General features: G+C 40.4%; 1 protein-coding gene across 1 annotated transcript in view; it reads left to right on the top strand.

Moving 5' to 3' along the window:
- Window positions 1–22,776, top strand: part of LOC142218111 (uncharacterized) — a 272,939-nt gene that overhangs the window by 193,691 nt on the left and 56,472 nt on the right. Inside the window, exon 4 of the mRNA XM_075286585.1 lies at window positions 12,791–12,993. Within this exon, the coding sequence (XP_075142686.1) occupies window positions 12,791–12,993 (203 nt within the window). The remainder of the gene's footprint in view (window positions 1–12,790; window positions 12,994–22,776) is intronic.

The following is a 22,776-nucleotide window of genomic DNA, read 5'->3' as shown; positions in this document are numbered from 1 at the left end:
ACCATTCACCACCTACTCTCTCCAACTCTTTGACTAAATCAATAGGTGCCGCTGTATTGATTCTGGAACAGTTAGTTTAAGCACCCATTATCCTACTTAAGCTTTCTGTCAAGTGGTTGGTCCTAGGCTCACTGTGCCAACCTTGTACCACTCATCTTACAGTGTCTAATTATTTGCTGCAGAAATAAATTGCACAAATTTGCTCAGGAAATGCAAAGGCTATAAAAATTGAAAAAAAAATTCCAACTGCCCTAGAGCAGTGCCTAATGAAAGATGTAAGAGATCGGAGGAATATGGACCTTCAGGATCAAGATATTATTTATTATTATTATTATTATTATTATTATTATTATTATTATTATTATTATTATTATTATTATTTATTTATTTATTTTTTATAATGTTTTTGCTTATTGCACCTTCATGCCATTGATTGTGCAGTATAAATAATGTGTTAACTTTTATTGATTGATACAATTAGGGTCATACCAAACATATATTTTTTGTTTTTGAACTTTGGGGCTATATTTTTAGAAAAAACGCTTTTGGGGGCTTTTTTTGTGTGGCAAGTTAATTTTGAGTTTCTGGGAGTACCAATAGGACTTTATTCATGCTAAAGGAAACTGTCATTTTCTATTATGCAAAGAGGCAGTGAGTGAATGGGAATTGATTAAATAGCTTTTCCAAATTTTGTATTGCTACTCTGGATTAGTATTTACTAGCTGGTACCCGCGACTTTGTCTGCGGTGATTGTAGCAGTGGGTATAGACAGGCGCGGGTAAGGTTTTCGTACTGTGTATAAGGGATGGGATATGAAATGTAACTTTGTATCTTGTTTTTGCTGTAATTCAGAGAATACGTGAGACTTTTGTGTTGAAGTTACTTTGTATTTGAGCTGCTATATATACAGTGTTGTGAGAAACTTTACATAGTGACTTTGGGACAGAGGTATTTAAAGTTAACCCCTTCCTGTCGATGGCATTTTTTGATTTTGGTTTTTCATTTTTGACTCCCCTCCTTCTAAACCCCATAACTTTTTTATTTCTCCACTCCCAGAGTCATATGAAGTCTTAATTTTTCTTGGGACAAATTTTTCTTCATGATGCCACCATTAATTATTCTATATAATGTACTGGGAAGCAGGTAAAAAAAATTCTGAATGGGGTGGATTTGACCAAAAAATGCATTTCTGCAACTTTCTTAGAGGCTTTGGTTTACGGCGTTCACTGTGCAACCAAAATGACATGTCCCCTGTATTCTGTGTTTCGTTACGATTCCGGGGATACCAAATTTATATGGTTTTATTTACATTTTGACCCCTTAAAAAAAATCCCAAACTGTGTTAAAACATTTTTTTTTTTGAAAAGTCGTCATATTCCGACAGCCGTAACTTTTTTATACGTGCGTGTACGGGGATGTATAGGGCGTCTTTTTTTGCGGGACCGGGTGTACTTTGTAGTTCTACCATTTTTGGGAAATGTTATTGCTTTGATCACTTTTTATTCAAATTTTTATCAGAATCAAAAGAGTGAAAAAACGGCGGTTTGGCACTTTTGACCATTTTTCCCACTACGGCGTTTACCGAACAGGAAAAATATTTGTATAGCTTTGTAGAGCGGGTGATTTCGGATGCGGGGATACCTAACATGTATATGTTTCACAGTTTTTAACTACTTTTATATGTGTTCTAGGGAAAGGGGGGTGATTTGAATTTTTAATCCTTTTTATTTGTTTTTATATTTTTTTAACTTTTTTTTAAACTTTTTTTTTGCATTTATTAGACTTCCTAGGGGTATTGACATGGGTGGGCGGTGTCGCGGATTGTCAGAGCGGTGGGGGTCGGCAAACATGGCTGCTCCGGAGCGTTAAAGAGAGCCTCCTGGAGTATCGTTAAGGTGAGGGGCAAAGTGGTAAAGTATATGTGATTGTGTGGTGTTAGGGGCGAGGCTGCAGAGGGCAATATGAATTTTGTGGCTTGCTATGGTCCAAAGTGTGTGAGATTGCAGAGATGGTGGTGTGAGTTTGGGTTTTGTGGGGGTCCTGGCACAAACATATGTGCGCTGTTGTGACGAAAAGTAGCCTATTGCGCAATCGAGTGTAGTGACTATGTTTGTGGAAAATTTCAGCCAAATTGGTCAAGCGGGTTTTGCGTGATTGAGGAACAAACATCCAAACATCCAAACCCACAAACATCCAAACTCACAAACTTTCACATTTATAATATTAATAGGATTAGAGATGAGTGAACACTGTTTGGATCAGCCGATCCAAGCAGCATGCACCCATAGAAATGAATGGAAGCACCTGGCACGCAGACTTGCCGGCGGCCGTCCGCTTAACCCCCCGCGTGCCGGCTGCTTCCATTCATTTCTATGGGAGCGTGCTGTTCGGAACGGCTGTTCTGAACAGTGTTCGCTCATCTCTAGTATTTATATTTTATATATGATATATATTTATATATTAGGATTAAGTAACCTAGTTGTGTCTGTCTAATAATGCTCATGACTAGACTTGGCTTACTGTATTTTAAATCTTTAGTTTTTAGGCCTCAACATGAACTGATTCTACCCATTGGCTCACAACCAATGGGCAGGGTGGTGGCTCGGTGGTTAGGACTGTCACCTTACAGTGCCCAAATCTGGGACATGGATTTTTTAGCCTCCCATTGACTGCATTGGTTTTTGCAGGTGGAATCCGCCTGAAGGAAGCTTTTTTTTTTTTTTTTGCGCTAGAGGAAAAATTCCATGAGTGGGAAAATAAAGCAAGTGGAACCCATAGAACTCTATGGGGAGGCGTTTTTTCCACGTGGATTCTGACACGGATTCAGCATCAAAATCAGCACCAAAAAGCTGTATAAATGGACCTTTATAGTGTATGGGGAATGGGTAACTGCTTTTAAAGAGAATTAGGTCTTTGAGTCTCCAAGTGGACCCGAAGAATCGAAAGCCAAGAGCTAGAGTGAACCTAGTGTAAAGAAAAACATAATTTAAGGGGCAATGTGTACATAACCTTACAAGATGTATAGAATGGTATGCTGCATGTAGTGTAAAGGTTACTAATCACTAATCTCGCTCTATAGATTACGCACCAGTCAGCCTGTCCCTCATTAACATTATTAACAAGTAACTGATACAGGTCCCGAAGTGTCTACATAATTAATGTTCTTAACCACACAATTGTTCAATCCTATAATCGGACTTGTGTAAGTGGCCACTGCAGACTACTCAACAAAAAATGACAATAATGTTTCTACATTCCACATATTTACAAGCGAAATTGCAAATTCTTTACATATGTCAGAAAAAGCAAAAAGTCACTTTGTCACGTAAAGGTATTTGTTTTTCTTTCACGTTTTAATAACTTTTTTACAAATATTCATGGGTGACTTCATGTTAGGAATGAGAATCTTCCTCCTCTTCAAAGGAAAGTTGAGAGATTTCACTGTATTGTGACTTGTAGAATCAGAAAAAGTTTCACAATCCTTGAACTTGTGTGCTGCAACAGAAGCTTCAACTTCAGTGGTGGAAAGTTGTCTTGACAGCCTCCCTCGGGCTCTCATTTCAATGAACAGTTCCTCTAATATATTTTCTCTCCTACTGTGCATCAGAATGTGTTAACTTACTTTTTAAACACCATTAGATTTACCAATCATAACCGCTGATGCCTAAAATTGAACCATGGCTCATGAATACAGCAGGATATACCTGCCAGCACCCTAATGAGTTAAATGACTGTGTCAGAAAGGCTTGCATGGTTTAGGGTATGCCACCTGTAGGTGATGCTTGTAAATTTTTGCTTTTGATGTTGCTCTTGAGACATACACCATCGGAGTTGTGCAATTTGAAGTCTAAGTAATCGCCTTTCTTGTTCTTATTTTACTCAAAACTTCAATCTAGATGAGAAAATGGACACCATTTTCTAAAAAAAAGCTGCAAAAATTAAAAAAGCTAATTGTAATTTTTTTCTGATTTTTTTTTTTTTTTTTTTTTTTTCTCCATTAAAAATTTCCTATATTAATTGTCATGGTAATTGGCTTTATTTCCCATACGTTTCATGAAACTCATGCCATGTGTTGATAATAAAGGGGTTGCCCAGTCTCCATTGAAAGTTCATCAAACACTTAGAATTCTTCGAAATGACAGTACATACCACGGCTTATCAAGTTCTCTACTGGTAGTCATATCTTAATCTACAGGTTCAATGCGGATGTGTGACCACTGCAAACAGTCATGTCCTCTGTAGTCCGTGATTGTTGGTTTGTAACGGCCACATTTTCATATTAAATGTCTCTGGTTGAAGCCAGGATTTAGGGACTAGTGTTATACTTGGAAAGCAGCAGCACCACTGTTGCAGGGGAATGCTAAGGCTCCTAAATATTTCCTATTCCTTTTGTAGCCATTGTTGGCTTTGGCCAACCACAACAAAATCTGCAACAAAAAAGCTGCATTTCCGCAACGTGTAACTTTAGAGGAGTTGATAAAATAAATTTGGTTAATTTATAATTTGCAAAAAATAGAGTAATTTGTATTTTAAAGAATTTTCTGGTCTCTAAAGTACGACCTCCTTATGAGGAGCACGAGCTCTGAAACGTAGAACCTTTTTATTTCATTATACAATAAAGAAGTTGTTGTTTGTTTGTTTTTTTTTAACTTCTTTTATGGTCTTGTCGTTGGATTCCTGGTTGGTACCAATACCATTGGCAATCGACGTTGATGCATCTGGTCAATGTTTTTCTGATGTGAAAATTTCACGGACAATACTTCCTAGTGATCTACCCTGGCCATATAGGGGAAAAGGGGCTTTATCTGCTCCGCAAGACTCTTATATGATACCCATCAGTTGCCACACATCCAGGTTGTTCATTTGGATACACTAAGTTGAATGTATTAAGACTGAGGCCTCACATTTTGGAAATACAGCTTTTTTTTTGTTCTTGTTGCAGATTTTGTTGTAGTTTTTTGAGCCAAAACCAAGAATGGCTACATTAGAAATAGGAAATATATAGGAAGCTCTTCTCCCTTCTACTCAATACATTCATGACTTTGCAGATTTTGCTGCTTTTTCTGATCCAAAGTCAGGAATGGATTGAGCAGAAGGGAAAAGAGCTTCCTATATATTTCCTATTTCTAATGTAGTCATTTTTGGCTTTGGCTCAAAAAACTACAAAAAAAATCTGCAACAAAAAAGCTGCATTTCTGCAATGTGGGGCCTCAGGGCCCCTTCACACGGCGTAAGCACTCGGCTCATTCCAAGCTGTACACCCGAGCGCTTCTAAACACTTCCCATTTACTTCAATGGGAGCACGCGTAAAGCCGCCTTTACGAGTGCTTGAAGTGAATGGGAAGTGTTTAGAAGCGCTCACGTGTACGGCTCGGAATGAGCCGAGCGCTTACGCCGTGTGAAGGGTCCCTCAGCCTTAAGGTCCTGCACTAGGGAGTGTTCTGTGTTGCAGTCACAATTCTGGTGCATATTTATTGGTTTAGCTGCCTAAATGGATTACTGGACATAGACCGGTAGACTGGGCTTCATGCCCCTTTGTATCAGTCTGAGGTGGCTTGGTAGTGCACACAACTATTAAGGAATAAACCCCACTGAGCATACAAAGAAGCAGAGAAAATTTTGTAAACCTCTGAAGTGTTCAGTGATCCTCTTACATAATTGAAATGGTGTATAGAGTCCATGTGATCACACCATATACTAGAATTGCATCAGTACATGACAATTTCCTTCTTCTGGATCAACATGGCTAGATAATATAATTGGCATAAAGTATATATAAAAATGTATATGCAGTTGGAAAGACAACACTGTTCTCTCTGTGCTTGAAATTCCTTCAGGATCTAGTGCTTCTTTCCATCTCATGTTGAGTAATAAGATGTCATTAAGGTAAAATAAATTGAACTACTCAAGGAAGAATAAGGAAGTGAAAGTGCAAGTACTGGTTTGGCTAAAAGTTAAAATTCCGCAGTTCCAAGTGACATTACTTTTATTCTGGAGAGCCAGGAAAGCTTCGACAGGAGGAGCCTTATAATGAAGATGGATTCATCTAGTTATCTGCAAGCAATTTACTAAGGTTTGATGCAACCTTAAACACTGCAGATTGCTCAATGGCACCTGCCAGGCCGAGGCTAATTAATGAGTAGCTGTCCCCAAATTAACGGAGTGCCTCTGCCGATGAATTCTGGACACTCATTAAAAGATGCTCTCACACCACGTATAGGTGTCTTGCTGTTCTAGCTTGGATCTGTAACATACAGACTGAAGGGAGGTTGTAGAAAGGAGTCACATCCAACAAAAACCCAAATCAATGAATTAACTGAAATATTTCTGATTTTGTGTGTGGTGGTTTATTACCATCCTGCTCAGTCTGAAGGTGCCTATGACAAATGAGCAGTAGCTCATTTCTACTGCGCATGCGTTCCAGGTACTTCTGGTCTCCAGCCCATGCACAAGAAAAATGGAGCAGCCATCTTTCAGAGAGGAAGATAGAAAAGTATGATGAGCGGGGTGGGCTGAGTTAGTAGTAGGCGGGATAGCTTGGCTAGGGAAATGGGAAGGTGGGGGGGGGGGTTAATGGAGTGATAGAGGAGGTGTGGAAGGTACACAGGAAGTTGCCCCATGTAAACAAATGCAAAGCATGCAAGGAGCTCCCACAGATACTCAGAAATCACTCAAAACTCTGCTAGAGGTATATGGGTGCACTTATTAACTTTTTTTTTTTTTTTTTTTTCTCAGAAACACCTTTAAGCTTGCCAGTCATTGCCAAATTGACTGACTCTTCCGGATATGATTGCTACCCTAGGAACTCTAAAAGACATGTCTGAATGTCTCAATTTCATTACACACCTCCTTCTTTCCTCATTGAACTACTTAATGAAAACCTTCAGTTCCATACCTCTTCTCCTCTTCCTCCCTGTCTATTGATGGCTTTACATTAGCCCGATCTTTTGGTGCCAAATACATTTTTGGAGCATTTACAGAAAGCTTGTAGGTAGGTACATTTTCACAACCAGCAAACTAGAACTCCCATTCTCCTAATTGCTCAGTGTGGTTGACCTTACCATATAGCTATAATAGGATCCACTGATTTTGCAGCTATTCCCTTAGTTGCTCCTCTTCACCAATTTTTTGAATCCTTAAAGGGGTTTGTCCAAGGTTTTTTTTTTTTTAAAGGTTTTGATTTGGTTCTGCAAATAGGACCAATAAGATTAAAAAAAAAAAAGTACAATGTATGTCTTCCCGAGCTTCTATTTACAGCAATGGTAGTGCTGCCTGGCTGACATTAGCCCTTGCCATCCAGTGCGTATGAGATGACTGCTGCAACCAATAATGGGCCTCCATTGCAACCCCTTCATAAAAGAGACGCCCCTGCAGTCACTGTGATTGGCTTCGATTGGCAGTGTAGGTCTCTGACTGGCAGCCGCAGTCTCCTCGCACAAACCGGACATCAGTATTGATGTTAGCTGGGGGACCTGCTATTGGAAAAGGAAGACATGGGAACAGTGAGTATTTTGGCCCTATTTTCAGGACCAATTGACATTAAAAGGGTTGTTTTTTGTGGTTTCTTGGGACTTAAATATTGAAGACTTCCTCCTAAGCAACCGCTCCAGTCTGTTAAATATGTCATAGCCCTTATGGCCCAATTGCAGGTCCCTATTATGTAGTGCTCATAATTGATACTGCACTTTAATTTCATCCATTTAATTGGACTAATCTGCAGTACCAACACAGCCACTATACAGTGTACAGAGCTATGTTTGGGTCAGGAACGACACTGCCCCTTCAATTACCTGATTGGTGGGGGAGGCAGCAGTCCGGTCCCTAAGAGTCTGATATTAAAATCATATCTTTAAGGTAGGTCATCAATGTTAGAATTCTAGAGACACCCTTTAAATGATGCACCAGCCTCTCAATGGCGGTCTATTCTACCATAGGTCAAGTCTAGGGCAAAGTATAGGCAGAGTAGCTAAGACAGGCTCCGTGTGAATGCTATCTAAGACAGATGCCTCCCTGCAAGCTAAGGACAATGAACATATGATAACGCTGATATGATGCATTGCACGAAACATTAGAGCTGAAGTTTTATTTTCAGCATATGAGCTGAAATCCGACCTTTTTTTTTTTTCCCCTCCCTCCGTAATCCATTTATATTATATAAATTAATAAATACAGGTTTTGACCATTGGCAAACTCCATCGGCCCTTCATGGACTTGTCGTTAAAGGCAACTATTATTGGCATTTAAAAATAATGACCTTAGGAGGCTGCAAAGCAATAGAAGAGCCCCGGCATAATGAAGAAATCATGCCATTAAAGCATTTTCCAATAGAACAGTTTAAAGAGAATTTTGCAATATTTCTGAACAGATGGGTTGCTCTGGCTATTTTGACTGGGTGGTTAATATGATTTTGGATGGTTGTAGTTGTGTTCTGATGTTTCTCCGTGCTGGGAAAGTGTTGGGAGAACTGTATATGAATTAATGTTTTCAGTTTCTGCCATGCATCGGCCCCCAGGCTTTTCTGTCTCTTGCTCTCTTTCTGCATGGCTTTATCAAATAAATAGAGCTACTGGCACCATCTGCAAACCTTTTGAAATGCTGCCCATCAGTACATTTTCTAGATTTTATCAAAATACTATTACACCACTTTGCGGGTATCCTGGCATGGAATACCAATAACACTATTTTGGTCATGGCACATTAAAAACAAATGAGGAGCCCGCCAGATGTAATACAATTGGCCGGTCATCGAGGTCATGAGGAATAATATTTGGTGCCCCAATTTGGGCTTGGTTAACAATTCTGTTTTTTTTTTTTTTTTTTTAGGTTTTGCTTTACTATCGTAGATTCATTCTTGCAACCTCTCAATTCTCGCTATAGAGAGGAACGAAAACAAAATATTCTGCTTTCTCCCTACAATTTGACGAATTCCATGGTGCATTTCTGACTATAGGGAGAAGAGCCTGCTCCGACTATACTAAGCCCTATCTTCCGGTCCCCGGGGAGGTCTGCATTTCACTTAATTGTGACTGGTAGCAAGAATGTAGCTCCTCTGTCTAATTGAATTCATGTGAGACGGACATTCATTTTTGTGTCATGCATCAAAACAAAAGCTAAGCAAGTTCTGTTGGATGTTAAAGAGCGCTCGACAAAGGCAAAGCAGCACAGAGCTAGTAATAAAATGAGTAAATGAGCCATGTTATGCATCCACTGCTGGAGACTGGTAGTCTTTTATTTCATAAGTGTGCATTATTGATGGAAATGATACATGTCAAAAAAACGCACAACATTCTAGGCATAACCCGCTATAATTGGCACGAAGCGTCCCTTTTATTGTATAGTATAGACAATGTTATCTAAGCAGATACAGATTCATTAAACTGTAATAAATATTGACTAGTCCTCGATCGGTGGATTATGTTTAGGGGAGTATCGACTTGCCTTTGCTGATTCGCCTATTGGAAAATTAATGGAATTAATGGAGAAGAGAATCTTTAAAGATTTACTCCTCTGGTTTTATTCTTTATTTAGCAATGAAAGATATAGAAGGGGTGTGAGCGTTCTATACAGCCATTGTGTGTCAATGCGGAGGAAAAATGTATATTATCTTATATTTGACTACATTGGTGTAATGTTTTCAGAGTAGGGTTGCCATGCAGTCAAAAACATCTGAAACCTGATGGACATTTATTGAAATTCCACTCAAAATGGATCCATACCGGTAAAGTGTTGCTTTTAGTAATTGAAGGCATGGCAAGAGTCAAGAAGAGCAACTCTAAGGTACAAGTTAAAAGTTCTGATGGACTGACTTATTAATGTTATAAAACCTTCAAAGAGGAACCGATCTCCCATGAGATGACAAATTCATTGACAATCTTCGACTCCTATTACCTTTTGTACCCAATCCAAACATAAACCTACAAGAATACTCAAACCATAGGCCCATTACGCTCTTACACTCAGATTTAAAACTATTCATGAAGATCTTGGGTAATCGACTGAACACTTGACTCCCTTCCCTTATTCACAAGGATCAGGTGATTTTTGTCCCCTGTTATCAGGGGTAAGACAACACCGCAACTCTCAATGTCCAGTGCTCTCGGTCTCCTCAGTGACATCATGCCGAGGCCTTTGATTTGAAGTTATGAAGCTTGGCGTGCCCATGTGACCCCTACCGTATGACTCCACCATGAGAGCACTGAATGCCCAAAAGAGGTGGAGGAAGGGGAGTATACATGTCTCTTGTTTTTTTTTGTTTTTTTGTGTTTGTTTTTTTGAGATGGTGGAATCTAGTACAGTAAATAACATTACAGTAAGAATTGTCCATTGGAAGCCATTGGACTTCCATGAATATTTCTATGTAATATTGGACCATACTTAGACACTATCCAGTATAGGTGAAGTGCCTACTGTACTGTGAAATAGGGGCACAGGGGTTCTTTTATATATGGTTTTGTTTTATATTTAGTAAATGTATGCATTTCATTGTTGGTGTGATAAGCAATTTTCCAGAACCATTTCTGTTAGTGCTTACGTTGTGCACATTGCTGAATATGGAATCTGTTGGCTCTATATAAATAGAAGGAAATAAATAATTAAAAGCTTGCCTGAGTGTTTTTTATATTTTCTGGTAATACCTACAGTATATTGTCACTAGAGTCTTTACAGGAAATGGTTCTGTTACAGGAACATGCAGAAAGTCCTGTAGACCACCAAACACACTGGACATGTTTGTCTCCTGTTCACTTTGTTTCTAGGTTTAATGGAGAAATATACTGTAGCCGTTGTATGAGCTTTCATTTTTATCTTATTGGGGTGTACCTATCCGTTTCTCATTATACTGTGGCATTTACCTGACTCATTCATTCATTGGAAACGTTGTCAATGAATGGGCATCTGTTTAATATTATGATTTGGTTCTGCATGAAATACATATATTTTGGCACCCACAATATATAACTATATTATAGCTTCCCACTTGGGACATCTATACAGGTTGTATAGGTATCTTTTTATACTGCATTTGCAGTGTACTTTTACCTGGTCACCAAACATGATTTTTGTTTTTGGTTTTTCCTCAGAGTACTCCAGTTTCCTCCCATGTTCCAAAGACATACTGATAGGGCATAGGGATTGTGAGCCCTATATGGGACAGTGATTGTAAAGTGCTACAGAATATGATGGCACTATACACTGTCTACCAATAAGTATTTGGACACCCATGCAAATGAAGATATCTGCGGTCGCGATGTACATCACACCTTCCACCGTTAAATAGGAAACAGCATTCGCATTAGTCACATGCAAGATGCCATGAAGTTCAGAGTTGTCCGATTTTGAGAAAGGGCTAATTGTCAGGGATCACAGAAGTGGTTGATCCTTAAGGGACATAGCAAGCGAACTGAATTACCCAAAATCGACAAAGGCCTATGTGCAGTGCCACACCTCCCATGAGGCGACCTGAAGCGACCGCTTCAGGTGGCGCTAAGCCAGGGCCGTGGGGAGGGCGGCATTTTTGCTGACCTAAGCCAGTCCAGGACAAGCTGTCCTGGGCTGACTTAGGGTCACAGTCACTGAGAGGTGGATTGGGGAGGTCGCTGGAGCATCGCTGCTCCAGAGGCCGCCCCTCATGCTCAGGCAGAGAGCAGGTCCTCTCCCTGCCTGCTCTCTGCCTGTTAAGACGCTCGCTCCGCTCGGCCCCGACCCCTCCGCTCGGCCCCACCCCTTCTGCTCGACGTCTGCTTCAGGCGGCAGAAACAAATGGTTCACCCCTGCCTATTTGATTACGAAGTGAAAAGAGAATGGTGATTGTCAGAATGTGCCCCGAGTCGGCAGACCCCCGAAACTGGGAGATAGAGACCAAAGAGTGCTGGCCAGAGAGACTGCACCCAACCGATGGCTCACATACACCAGGAGTCTCACCAGGCAATTTTCTATTCTACCACAGATGTCCAAATACTTATTGGTAGACCATGTAGTAGTAAATAAATCTTGAGACAACCTATCCCTTTTAATAACCTATAATTGTCCCCCGAATATTTGCAAGGTTCACCTTCAAGTTTCAGTTCATTCTTAACTGGAAGTACTCGGGGATCTCTTTGGGGCTGTTGATGTCACCCTGAAAGCCAAAAGACATGTGAAAATAAAACCGAATGCTACAGAGAGAGTATAAGCGGTTTAATATCTACCACGAGTCCTCCGATTTATTATACTCATGGGTGTCAACCCTAAAAATTTAAAACTTGTAACACCCCCTGCTCATTATTACCTATTTTGCTCATCCCTAATCTTCAATATTTTAATCCTAAGAAAACCTTCTTAAATTTGTACTTTCAAATAAAGTCCTTTGGCTTCTAATATGAAGTACGTTGTACTTATATTCTTTTACCCTGATCTCATAGATTGACGTAACTGAGAGAGAGAGAGCGATCTATAGAGATAGGATGTGTATTCAGCAGGCCAGTGTGTATGGAAATTATTATTAAAAACTGGCAACAAATTTCAGTATCTGAAAAAGACATAAAGGAATGATCTCATAATGTGCAGTATACATCTGCTAAAATATTTGACTTCATCTGGGATACTAGGCTGTCTCACTTTCTCTAACCGTTTCCCTGTCGCTGGATGTGACTGCTCTCTGACCTCCTCTCAGTCCAATATTTAGAATATTTGGGATTTTTCTCCCGTGAATATAGAAGGTGCCAATATTTTTAATATTGTCTTGCATTTAAAACTGGTAAATTCTCCATGTTTAACCAGTAATGTAATTTTATGTATTTTTCTTCTATTGTAGTATCAACTTCAGGAGGGGACAATATGGAAAAAAATTGCGTGTCAATGGAGAAATCTTCTGGTCGGACTTGTGTTAATAGCAGCCATCATAGTTACACCGATCTCTGTTCAATATATGAAAACGCTGACCGATCCAGCACCAACACAGCTATTTCAAGTGGTGGCGGTGTGTGCCGGCATTATAGCAGAGATCTTACTATTCAAGTAAGTACATGAACTACTACTTATTCATAGCTACAATGTTTTTCTATGTAACACATGCCCAGTACAGCTAATAGACAACCAATGACTTCAGGCATTCAAACTAGTTTGAAATATACCAATCTTTTTGTTCTTAAGGAGATACGCTGGTGTCAGAGGTGTCTTGCAGTGAGTTCTCATGTGAGTTTAGTGAATCCAAGTATGTATGTGCAACTCCTCTGTGTTGTGCGGCATGTTAGTGTTAGGGGTAGAATAGGCCCAAGATGGTAGCTGGCCTTTTTTTTTTTACATTGGTCACAGAGAAATTTGTGCCAAAATGTGCTGCAGGCCCTAGGATGTGATAGTGATGAGGAGGGGGTGATGGTTCTCCCAGGCACACCCTGTTGTTTTCAATGGGAGGCAGAGATCTTGCATCCTGTTTGATATTGCGTCAGATTCCATGGCTCAGAAGTTTCTGCCAGTTTAGGCCCATTCATCCAGGCCTCATCCGCAGAGGAAAGCAGTAATGAAAAGCCAATGCCATTGGAATGACATCACTTGAGTGGTACTGAACTGCAGTCAGGCCATGTGGCCACCTGATGGCCTTTGAAGCGGCTCTCAGAGCGCGTTTACTATTTCAAATAGCTGATCTGTGGGGTTCTGGGGTGTTTGACCTCCGCTGATCTTCAATTGATGACCTATTCTTAGTCTGGAAATCCCTCGTACTAGGTTCACACTAGTGTTTGGGTCCACATGGGGACCTGAAAGATGGAGAGCATGTCTGCTGAAAAAGCTGTTGCCTGCGGACACCCACAAATCCCATAGACCATAATGGGTTTTACCAGGGGCGAGAAGAATACTTCTTGCATGACTTTTTTTTCTCTGCCAATTTTAGGTCGAATCTGCGGTGGAGGCCCTATTGTGAATGTGAACCTAGCTTTATATTGGTATCCCCATATCTGTAATGAGCCTTTTAAGAAAGGCTATTCATCTCCTACCTTTCGTTGTCTTCTCCACATCGCCGTTTACCTAAAATCCCGATTTTTGTCTGTATGTAAATTAGTTCTTTTGCAGCACTGGGGGTGGGCTCCAGTGCTCAAACAGCACTGGGGGTGGCCCCAATGCTGCGAGAGAACTCTCCAGTGCTTCCTCCATCTTCGTCTGGAACGAGGTCTTCACCGCATCTTCTTCCGGTGGTGTCTTCTAACTTCTAGGCCTCGGGCCTAGGGCAAGCTGACTACGCATGCCCACTGGCCAAGAGAAAATGGCCGCTTACAATACTATGTAAGCGGACATTTTTCTTGTGGCTGCTTTGCCTAGAAGTTAGAAGCCATCGCCGGAAGAAGACGCGGTGAAGACCTCGTTCCAGACGAAGATGGAGGTGACGCTGGAGAGTTCTATTGCAGCATTGGGGCCGCCCCTAGTGCTGCGAAAGAACTCATTTACATATCGACAAAAACGGGATTTTAGACTAACGGTGGTGCGGAGAAGACAATGAAACGTAGGGGACAAATAGCCTTTCTTAAGGCTATTCCAATGTGTTAGAGAAAAAAAAGGGTTTGAAAGATAGGATCCCTTTGACACATAAATTCTGCACTGTGAACAACATTATTTATTTTATTTTATTTTATTTTTTTTTTAAAAAAAGCTGTTTTCCAGGCCCCAAGTTTTTTTTTTTTGTTTTTTTTTTTGTTATACTGATCCGCATGAGCCTCTGATTCCTAGCCACAGGATGTGCCCTCAGTATGTGACTCCTAGATTCCAATGATCAAAACTCATCCAGCTGTCAGAAGTTACTGCTATGGATGGAGTCAAAAGCAACTCTGCTCCTATTGAAGTAATAGGCACAGAGCTGCAGTAATCCAGCACCACAGCTATACAATATATATACACTAGACCTCAGTGAGTTCTAGAGTTCTAGAGTTTCCATGTATCTATGTATAGAGTAGGCATAGTGGTAAATGTCATGGTGCTGGTGGAATTTTTTGTTTTCATTTTCATTGCAGCCAGGGTATTTTTATTATTATTATTATTATTATTATTATTATTATTATTATTATTATTTATTATTATATTCATTGTTATATTCATTGTTAATTATTGTATCAATATTTTATTTCATTACTATGAATATCTAATAATAATAATAATAATAAAATATTGATACAATTAACAATGAATAGAATATTTATAATAATAATAATAATAATTTGTTAATAATTATTATTACCTAAAATGGTTGCAGTACATAAATGTAATATCTCTGTAATCATAATGACCTGCAGAATAAAGTTATTTATACTGTACAGCAAATGCCATTGAAAACAAAATCCTCATAAAATTTTTGGTGATTTAGTTTGTTATTCAATACATTGTTTATCCTAGCGTGATGCCACTAATAAATACAACTCCTTCTGCAAAAAAACAAGTCCTCATACAATTATGTCAATCAAACTAAAAAAAAAATAAAAAAAATGTTAATGCATGAAAAGCAATAACTACCAAGTCCCTGTGATTGTGACGATCTATAAGCATTTATTAGTACTTTCTGGTATGGTTGTATTACGAATAACCTCTGTTGGTGAGTGTGAAGCTTGACATGAGATAATAGAGCCGGGTATTCAGATAGCGAGCGCGGAGAAGTGCACATTTTCTGGATTACTTCTGTGTTAAACTAAAAGCCATAACTGCTATTGTCCTGTGATTGCTCGGCATTGAGCTGTGCAGGTCTTTGTGAGTTTGTGCCATTAAGCCCAGTAAATGTTCAGTATTTTCCTTCTCGCTCTTTGTTGATTTCACACAGGAAAAAAGGCAAATGTTTCAGCACTTTTTTTTTTTTTTTTCAACTTCTTTCATTATGAGGAAGAAATTAAACATCCCTCCAAGTTAGTACTTAAAATATCAAAGACATTGTTAAATGCCTTTGAGTCACTATACAAGTAATTCACTTGTGCAAAGCAGCTACATGGTAAATGAAACCGTACGAGGGAGGTTTCCAAAGCTGAATAAACACAAAATTAATTAGTCTGAAACTTCCTGATGGATCTATTTAATGAAAGCCTGTTATTGTGTCAGCCACTCAACACCATGGATTTGTTTTATTGTCTTCTGTGTTGCTTTTTTATTGAACCAACATGAAGGTTGAGCGTAGATGTTATTGTACAAAGGCCTTCCGAGCTCCTCAAGATATGACAAGTTCGGGGAGTCCTTTCTGTGTAGGTCTCACATGTCCCTTGTTGATATTGGAAAGGTTTATAAAATCCCCGGCAGGTAGCTGTCACTCCACAGCAGAAGAGCATTCTGGGTAGTGAATGGGAAAACGCGCCGTGTCTTATTTCTCCTTATAGGGAGTCTGTCAACAATAAATTAGTATAAACCAAATCATAGTAACTTGTGGAGGTGATTCTACAGTTTCCAAATATACCGCTGTTGTTCAGATTTGGAGCCCTATTCTCATGCAAATGAGCCCCATTATATGTAAATAAGGGAAAATGTTTTGCTCAGGAATCTAGAGTTAAGGCTAAAACTTGAAGAAGTTTTCCCTCATCTATGTATGTGCAAATGGCGCTCCAAAGCTGAATAACAGCCATATTTGGAAACTTCAGAATCACTTCTACAAGGTCCCATGATTAAGTCTATAACCAATTTGCTGCTGACAGACTCCCTTTTAAACTAAATGTTCAACGGGTCATCATAGATGATAATGTCATGACCTGAATACTTGTATAAAATTTGTGTGTGTTTCTGGTGGGGATTTGATCCGGTGTTCTGTGGTCTTCTGGTGGTTTCCTTGCCGTAGAGCCATCTGTTTGTGCATGGAGTTTCAGAATATACTTGAGGTTCTTTGGATTGAACCTCAGGTATTGGTCATTACCATCATCCTATCGGATGGTTCTGGGGCCTGGGCCTTAGAGAGCCAGGAGTTGCCAGGGACAAGGCTAGCTTGGGAACAGCTGACCACCACCCGCAGGCAGGGCCTAGCTAGCCGCCATAGCGTCAGGGAAAGTCTCCCACCCCTGTTCCCTTAGCGGTGCATTCTGCAGTCCGTATTCTGTGTCTGGACATAGACGCAAACGTAAAAGATAACCAACTATTAATCGCCTATTTAAATTCAATGTTACTTTTGTGCTGCCTCTCAATTGTGCCCGCCATTTTACTTTTGCAATAGTGATGATAAATGTCAAACTCCAGTGTGACGACTGCTGTCAATCACTGATCTCAGTGGTTATGTACCATACATGTTACCATTACCAATTAAGCCAGTGTTTGGCTGCAGTTATCATATAGATATACGTATAATCCCTATAGGCTCCCCAAACCTAGGATACCCTGGCATCTACCCAAGTTTTTCTGGTGTTGTCCACAACTGGTTTTCACCGTTGACTTTGGCATTCCATGTTCCGCAAGCACAGGGTTATGACTATTGTAGTTTAATACAAGGCTAACGGAGATGTAAAAAGGAGAATATAAGGAGCAAGAAATTTTTCTTTAGCATATGTCAATCAATGGACCATAAGAAGACTGACTTTCCCTGTGCCGACTGAGGCTAGGTTCACATCTGAGCTGGGCTCTGTCATTGGGGTCGGGCAGGAGACCCGAACAATGGTGAACTGGACCACTAAAACAGCAGTTAGCCACAGATTCTATTGACTGTAATGGGGTCCATTGGGTGTCCACCTTTTTCATACTGAAACCAGCAGAGCGAAAAGGATTTTTTTTCTCCCCTAATTGGAGTCTCTATTGGAGACTATTATAACCCAACAGAGACTCTGACACATATGTCAACTTAGCCTTACAGCAAAAGCAACATTTTGTGCTCTAGAGCTGCGCTTCAAACAGAAAACACACTAAAGGCTCACAAGTTTTTCTTCTTCTAGATCTTAATTAACATTTTTAGGGTACTAATCTGTTTAGTCTTGAAGTATGGTTGGTTCAATGTCTTCAGATATATTGGAACACTAAAATTTGACTTGCATGTTTTGCCATTTTGATTTTTGCCTATAAATTATATTGCAAAATCTGAGAAGAGTTTGGTGAAGCGAATCTCTTCTATTCCCACGTGGCTTTTAAATTATCAAACATTAAAAGGAAAACATTTGTCACATTTGGAGAATAATTCCAGGCTGTGTTAAAGGCAGATGGTTCGCCATACAATACAACAGTAGAATGATTAGGCTCTCAGTCACTGGAGCCAATGTTTTTAGAATTTCAGCAATTATCAATTAGCATTTTAACCCACAAAAGATGCATACTTGCCTATTGTACTGTATAAACTGTTTTATATCCCTTACATGAGACCATCAAGACCATAAAGAAATAGTATTGGTATTGTTATTGGTGTAGATTATCAGAATCTGCATAAAATTTCATCCACTTATCTAGAAATTTTAGAAAAATTTAGCAATCCTAAAAATGTCAAATAGTTAGTTCAGCATTATTTTTCAGACTGTTTAGAATGTAATATATACAAATATAAAGGTACAAACGCAAATATTTGTGTGTACACATTTCTATATGTGTACACTTGCAAGCACTCATCGAAGGCCCCGTTCAAATCTGTGTTTGGGTTTCCATTCGGGGAGTCTGCTTGAGGACCCCCTGAATAGAAAACTATATGCATTAAAAAGGTTACTTGGGAAATCCACGGACCCCATAGACTATAATGGGGTCCATGTGGTTTCTGTACGAAACATGCGGAAAGAAAAGTCATACAGAGAACAGAGCTCATCATCTTTGCCCCAGAGTGCACGGCCCCTCTACCTGACCCATCTATCAAAGTTAATGGAACCACACTTACCCCTGTCCCACGGGTCCATCATTTTGGGATAACCCTAGCCTCTGACCTATCCTTCAAGTCTCACGTTTAAACCCCCAACGCCTCTTGCACTGGGATCCCCAAAAATTCTATGCCCTACTTTTGAATGTTTCAATTTTGGAACTACCCCTTCAAGTCCTAGGTTTTTATAACTATTCCCCATAGACGAAGACTTACTTGAGCAGGGCAACACAATGGCTTGGTGGTTAGTACTGCAGCCTTGTAGCGTAGGAGTCCTGGGTTTGAATCCTGCCAAGGTCAACATCTGTAAGGAGTTTGTATGTTCTCACCATGCTCTCCTACTGATAGGGAAAAATGTAGATTGCGATCCCTATATGGGGTTCGCAATCTACAAAAGAGACAAAAAAAAATTGCTTGGGCTAGGCTTGTCTTTTTGTGTACATTACAAATCTATTGGGGGTTTTTTGTTTTGTTTTTTAGCTGTACATTCAGTAAAAAAAAACAATACTTCATCCATGTATTGACTGTTTGTCATCATCTTTAATGGCACTGTACAATGTATAGATGACAGCTCTATGTATATATGTGTATATACACAATATAATTACCACCACCCAGTTGCCTCACCCGAGAGCGTATACTGTATATAAGTTCCTACATGATGACTTAATTGAAATGTGGACTATTTGTATATCCTCCATAGTTTACAATTCCATAGAATAATTTCTATACAGGCTGGATTGTTAACTCTTTAAAGTCCTGTTCTAGTGAATTGTAGACTGAAATCTGGTAGGCTGCACAGACTGATTGGCTTGTCAAGCTGTGGACATGTTTTTATGCAGTCAGTGAAATTTATGAAATGTTACAGTCTCAAAGAACAATAATCAAACCTAACACCCTTCCATTTGACTGATTTACAATGTAGAGCCATATTCGCCTGATGAATAATATACAATGCAGAACACATTGAAGAATAAAAATGATTTGGAAAACCTTTTTTTCCTCCTTGTATAGGAAGTCTGCTCTTTTAAGATGCCACCAGAATGAGGACTTGAATTCTTAATACTGGCATGATATTGAGTTCTTACACATGAGGCATGGTCTATTTTAGTATAGTTCCAGTCTTTTTGCTTTAGGGTCAGTTAGCATTACAGATTACAGATCTATAGATTAGAAAACCTTAATATGACGCCTATAGGCTGCTATGGGGCCATATGGAATCTGTAATAGAAAAGCAAGATACACAATGGCTGATGCTGGATGAGATATCTGGGTAAATCTCCGGCTATCTAATCTGTGTAAACCATCTATTTGCTCATTTTGGGACAGAATCTTTGGGCAAAATTCACCCCCCCAACCACCAAGTCACACCTCCTTTTTAAGCATGCCAGAAAAGTTGAGTTAAAAGCTAGATAGGCCAGTTTGTCCATATTTTGTCGGGAATGATCCACCATTGAATGTGTAAGGGGATATTCCTGAATGTTCCCTTACCACAGAGTTTTGGAAGAGGAATCAGAATTGATTATTAGAGATGAGCGAGTAGTATTCGATTGAGTAGGTATTCGATCGAATACTACGGTATTCGAAATGCTCGTACTCGATCGAGTACCACTCGCTGTTCGAATGGAAAAGTTCGATGCAGAACCACCATTGATTGGCCGAATGCTATAGAGTCGGCCAATCAACGCTGGTTCTTCTCCTACCTTTAGAAGTCTTCTCCGTGCAGCTTCTGGCTTTGAATTCACTCTGCCAGGCATCGGGCCTGGGCAGAGCCGACTGCGCATGCCTGCACTACAAGCGGGCATGCGCAGTTGGCTCTGCCCAGGCCCGATGCTTGGCAGAGTGAATTCAGAGCCGGAAGACGCTGCGGGGACGCTGCACGGAGAAGACTTTTCGGAGGATCCAGCCTGACCCTCACTCGTGGACTTGGTAAGTATAATTTGATCGAATGTTGCCTACCCCTGAAATGAGCATTTTCCCCCCATAGAGTATAATAGGGTTCGATATTCAATTCGAGATTCGATATTCGTTTCGAGTAGCCCCTCAATATTCGACTACTCGAACATTTTACTGTTCGCTCATCTCTATTGATTATATTAAATTTCAATGTGTTTTATCCTTTGTTTTCCCAATGTACAGCCTATTAACCATGAAAACAGTCTGTTGTGGGTGTTTGTCCACTTTCCGGGCCATTTTACACAGTTCATCTGAACTGAACGTAGCGTGTTTGTTCAGTTGAGCTGTGTTGGGGCTGGTATTTACACAAACCACTTGCCTTGGCCATGTGAAATAGCTCTTACATTGCAGCTCTGCTCAACATCATCTCTCCATCTAAACCAGCAAAGTACTGAATTAAGGCCCCTTTACGGTGGTGCTCAATAGTCAGTCTCTGCTAATGTCATTCACCGTTTTATCCTGGCTTTTTTTTATTGCCTTAAAAACTCTATCACTTAGCATTTTTTAAGCTGTCTGGATTTTTTTTATTTATTTATTTTTTTTAGGTTTTGTTCCAGCCATGTTCTCTTGTATTTGCAGTAGCCTATTAGAGAGACCTGGAGGCTGCCATACTGTAGAAGTGGAATAAAGGGCATTGGCAGCAGGGCCTGCAATGTACTTGGTGGTGGTAGTTTCCCTGAAGAGATTCCTTTTGGTCTTTTTGAGCCAGGTAGAAGTTGAAAGGGTCCATGATGTTGGATGCAGAGAAAAACTGGTTCAAACTTAAATTATGTAATGGCAACCAAAATGGCTTCCAATTTGACATGGAGGTACAGATCTTAAAGAAGACCTTTCAAGTCCTCGGGGACATGCGGTGTAATAATGGCTTTCCCGTTACGTGCATCTACTGAAGAGCTATCGGTGCTACCATAGCTCTTCAGTGTCAGAAGGGCACCTGTAACTCTGTACTTCGAGGGGGCATTCCTTACCACCCAGCCATGATGCTGAGCAGTGAAGAATGCCCCCCAGTACTAGTCTATGGGTGAGTACTATCAGGAGAGGGAGGGGGGTGTTACTCACCACTCAGCATCATGGCTGAGCAATAAAGAACGAGGCGTTCTCTCACAGTACAGAGCTACGGACAGTACTGTGAGGAGGGGCATTCCTGGTAGACTGTCAGAAACAACCTTCTGACATTGAAGAGCTACAGTAATGGCACCAATAGCTATTCACCAGGGGCACAGACCAGGAAAGCCGATTCAACACACTGTTGGCTTTCTAGCAGTATATAATACTGCCAGTGCCACATCTCCCATGAGGCAACCTGAAGCAACCGCTTCAGGCGGTGCTATGCCAGGGCCCCAGGGAGGGCGGCATTTTTGCTTACCTAAGCCAGTCCAGGACAAGCTGTCCTGGACTGGCTAAGCACCGAGCGGTGGATTGGTGAGGCCGCTGGAGCCTCCCCTCACACTCGGGCAGAGAGCAGGTCCTCTACCTGCCTGTGAATGCAGCTAAGCCCCGCCCCTTTGCTGCGCCCCGCCCACTCCTCGGGGGGGGGGGGCTTTCTGTCGTCCACCTCAGGCAGCGAAAAGGGCAGGTCCACCCCTGAATACTGCTATGCTGCATATGCCCAAGGACATGAAATCTTTAGGGCAATTCCATTGTGAATGAGGGATGTGTCAAGTGATGGTTTCCAAAAGGAAAAGCCCAGAGTGATCATGCCAATAACTACAACTTTAGAACTTTTTCTCTTTATGTTCTGAATTCTTTATTAGGTATAGACGACCAAAATCCTTAATTCATATATGTCAATGATTGTATGCTCATAGGCACTACTTTTGCAGACCGCTCATGGTTGCCATTCATGTGCTGTCCATTTGTTTTCACAGATCCAGTATATTAATGAAAACTGCTTACAAATGGTTGCAAGTTTTTCATGAATGTTTACCGAAAGCCCAGATCTGTGTAGTGACCTGGGAGGTGCTGCATGGGCTCCTAGAAGCCTGTGTGCTGTATTGTATATTGTATATCTATACCAGTAGTACGCATGAGGCCTTACCCCTTCTAGAAGCTAATAAAACGGGCACAAAAAGAGG

This window comes from Leptodactylus fuscus, chromosome 9 (assembly GCF_031893055.1).
Source record: "Leptodactylus fuscus isolate aLepFus1 chromosome 9, aLepFus1.hap2, whole genome shotgun sequence".
Taxonomy (NCBI): Eukaryota; Metazoa; Chordata; class Amphibia; order Anura; family Leptodactylidae; genus Leptodactylus; species Leptodactylus fuscus.
Note: the sequence above shows the minus strand (reverse complement) of the source record. Positions and strands in the feature narration are given on the sequence as shown.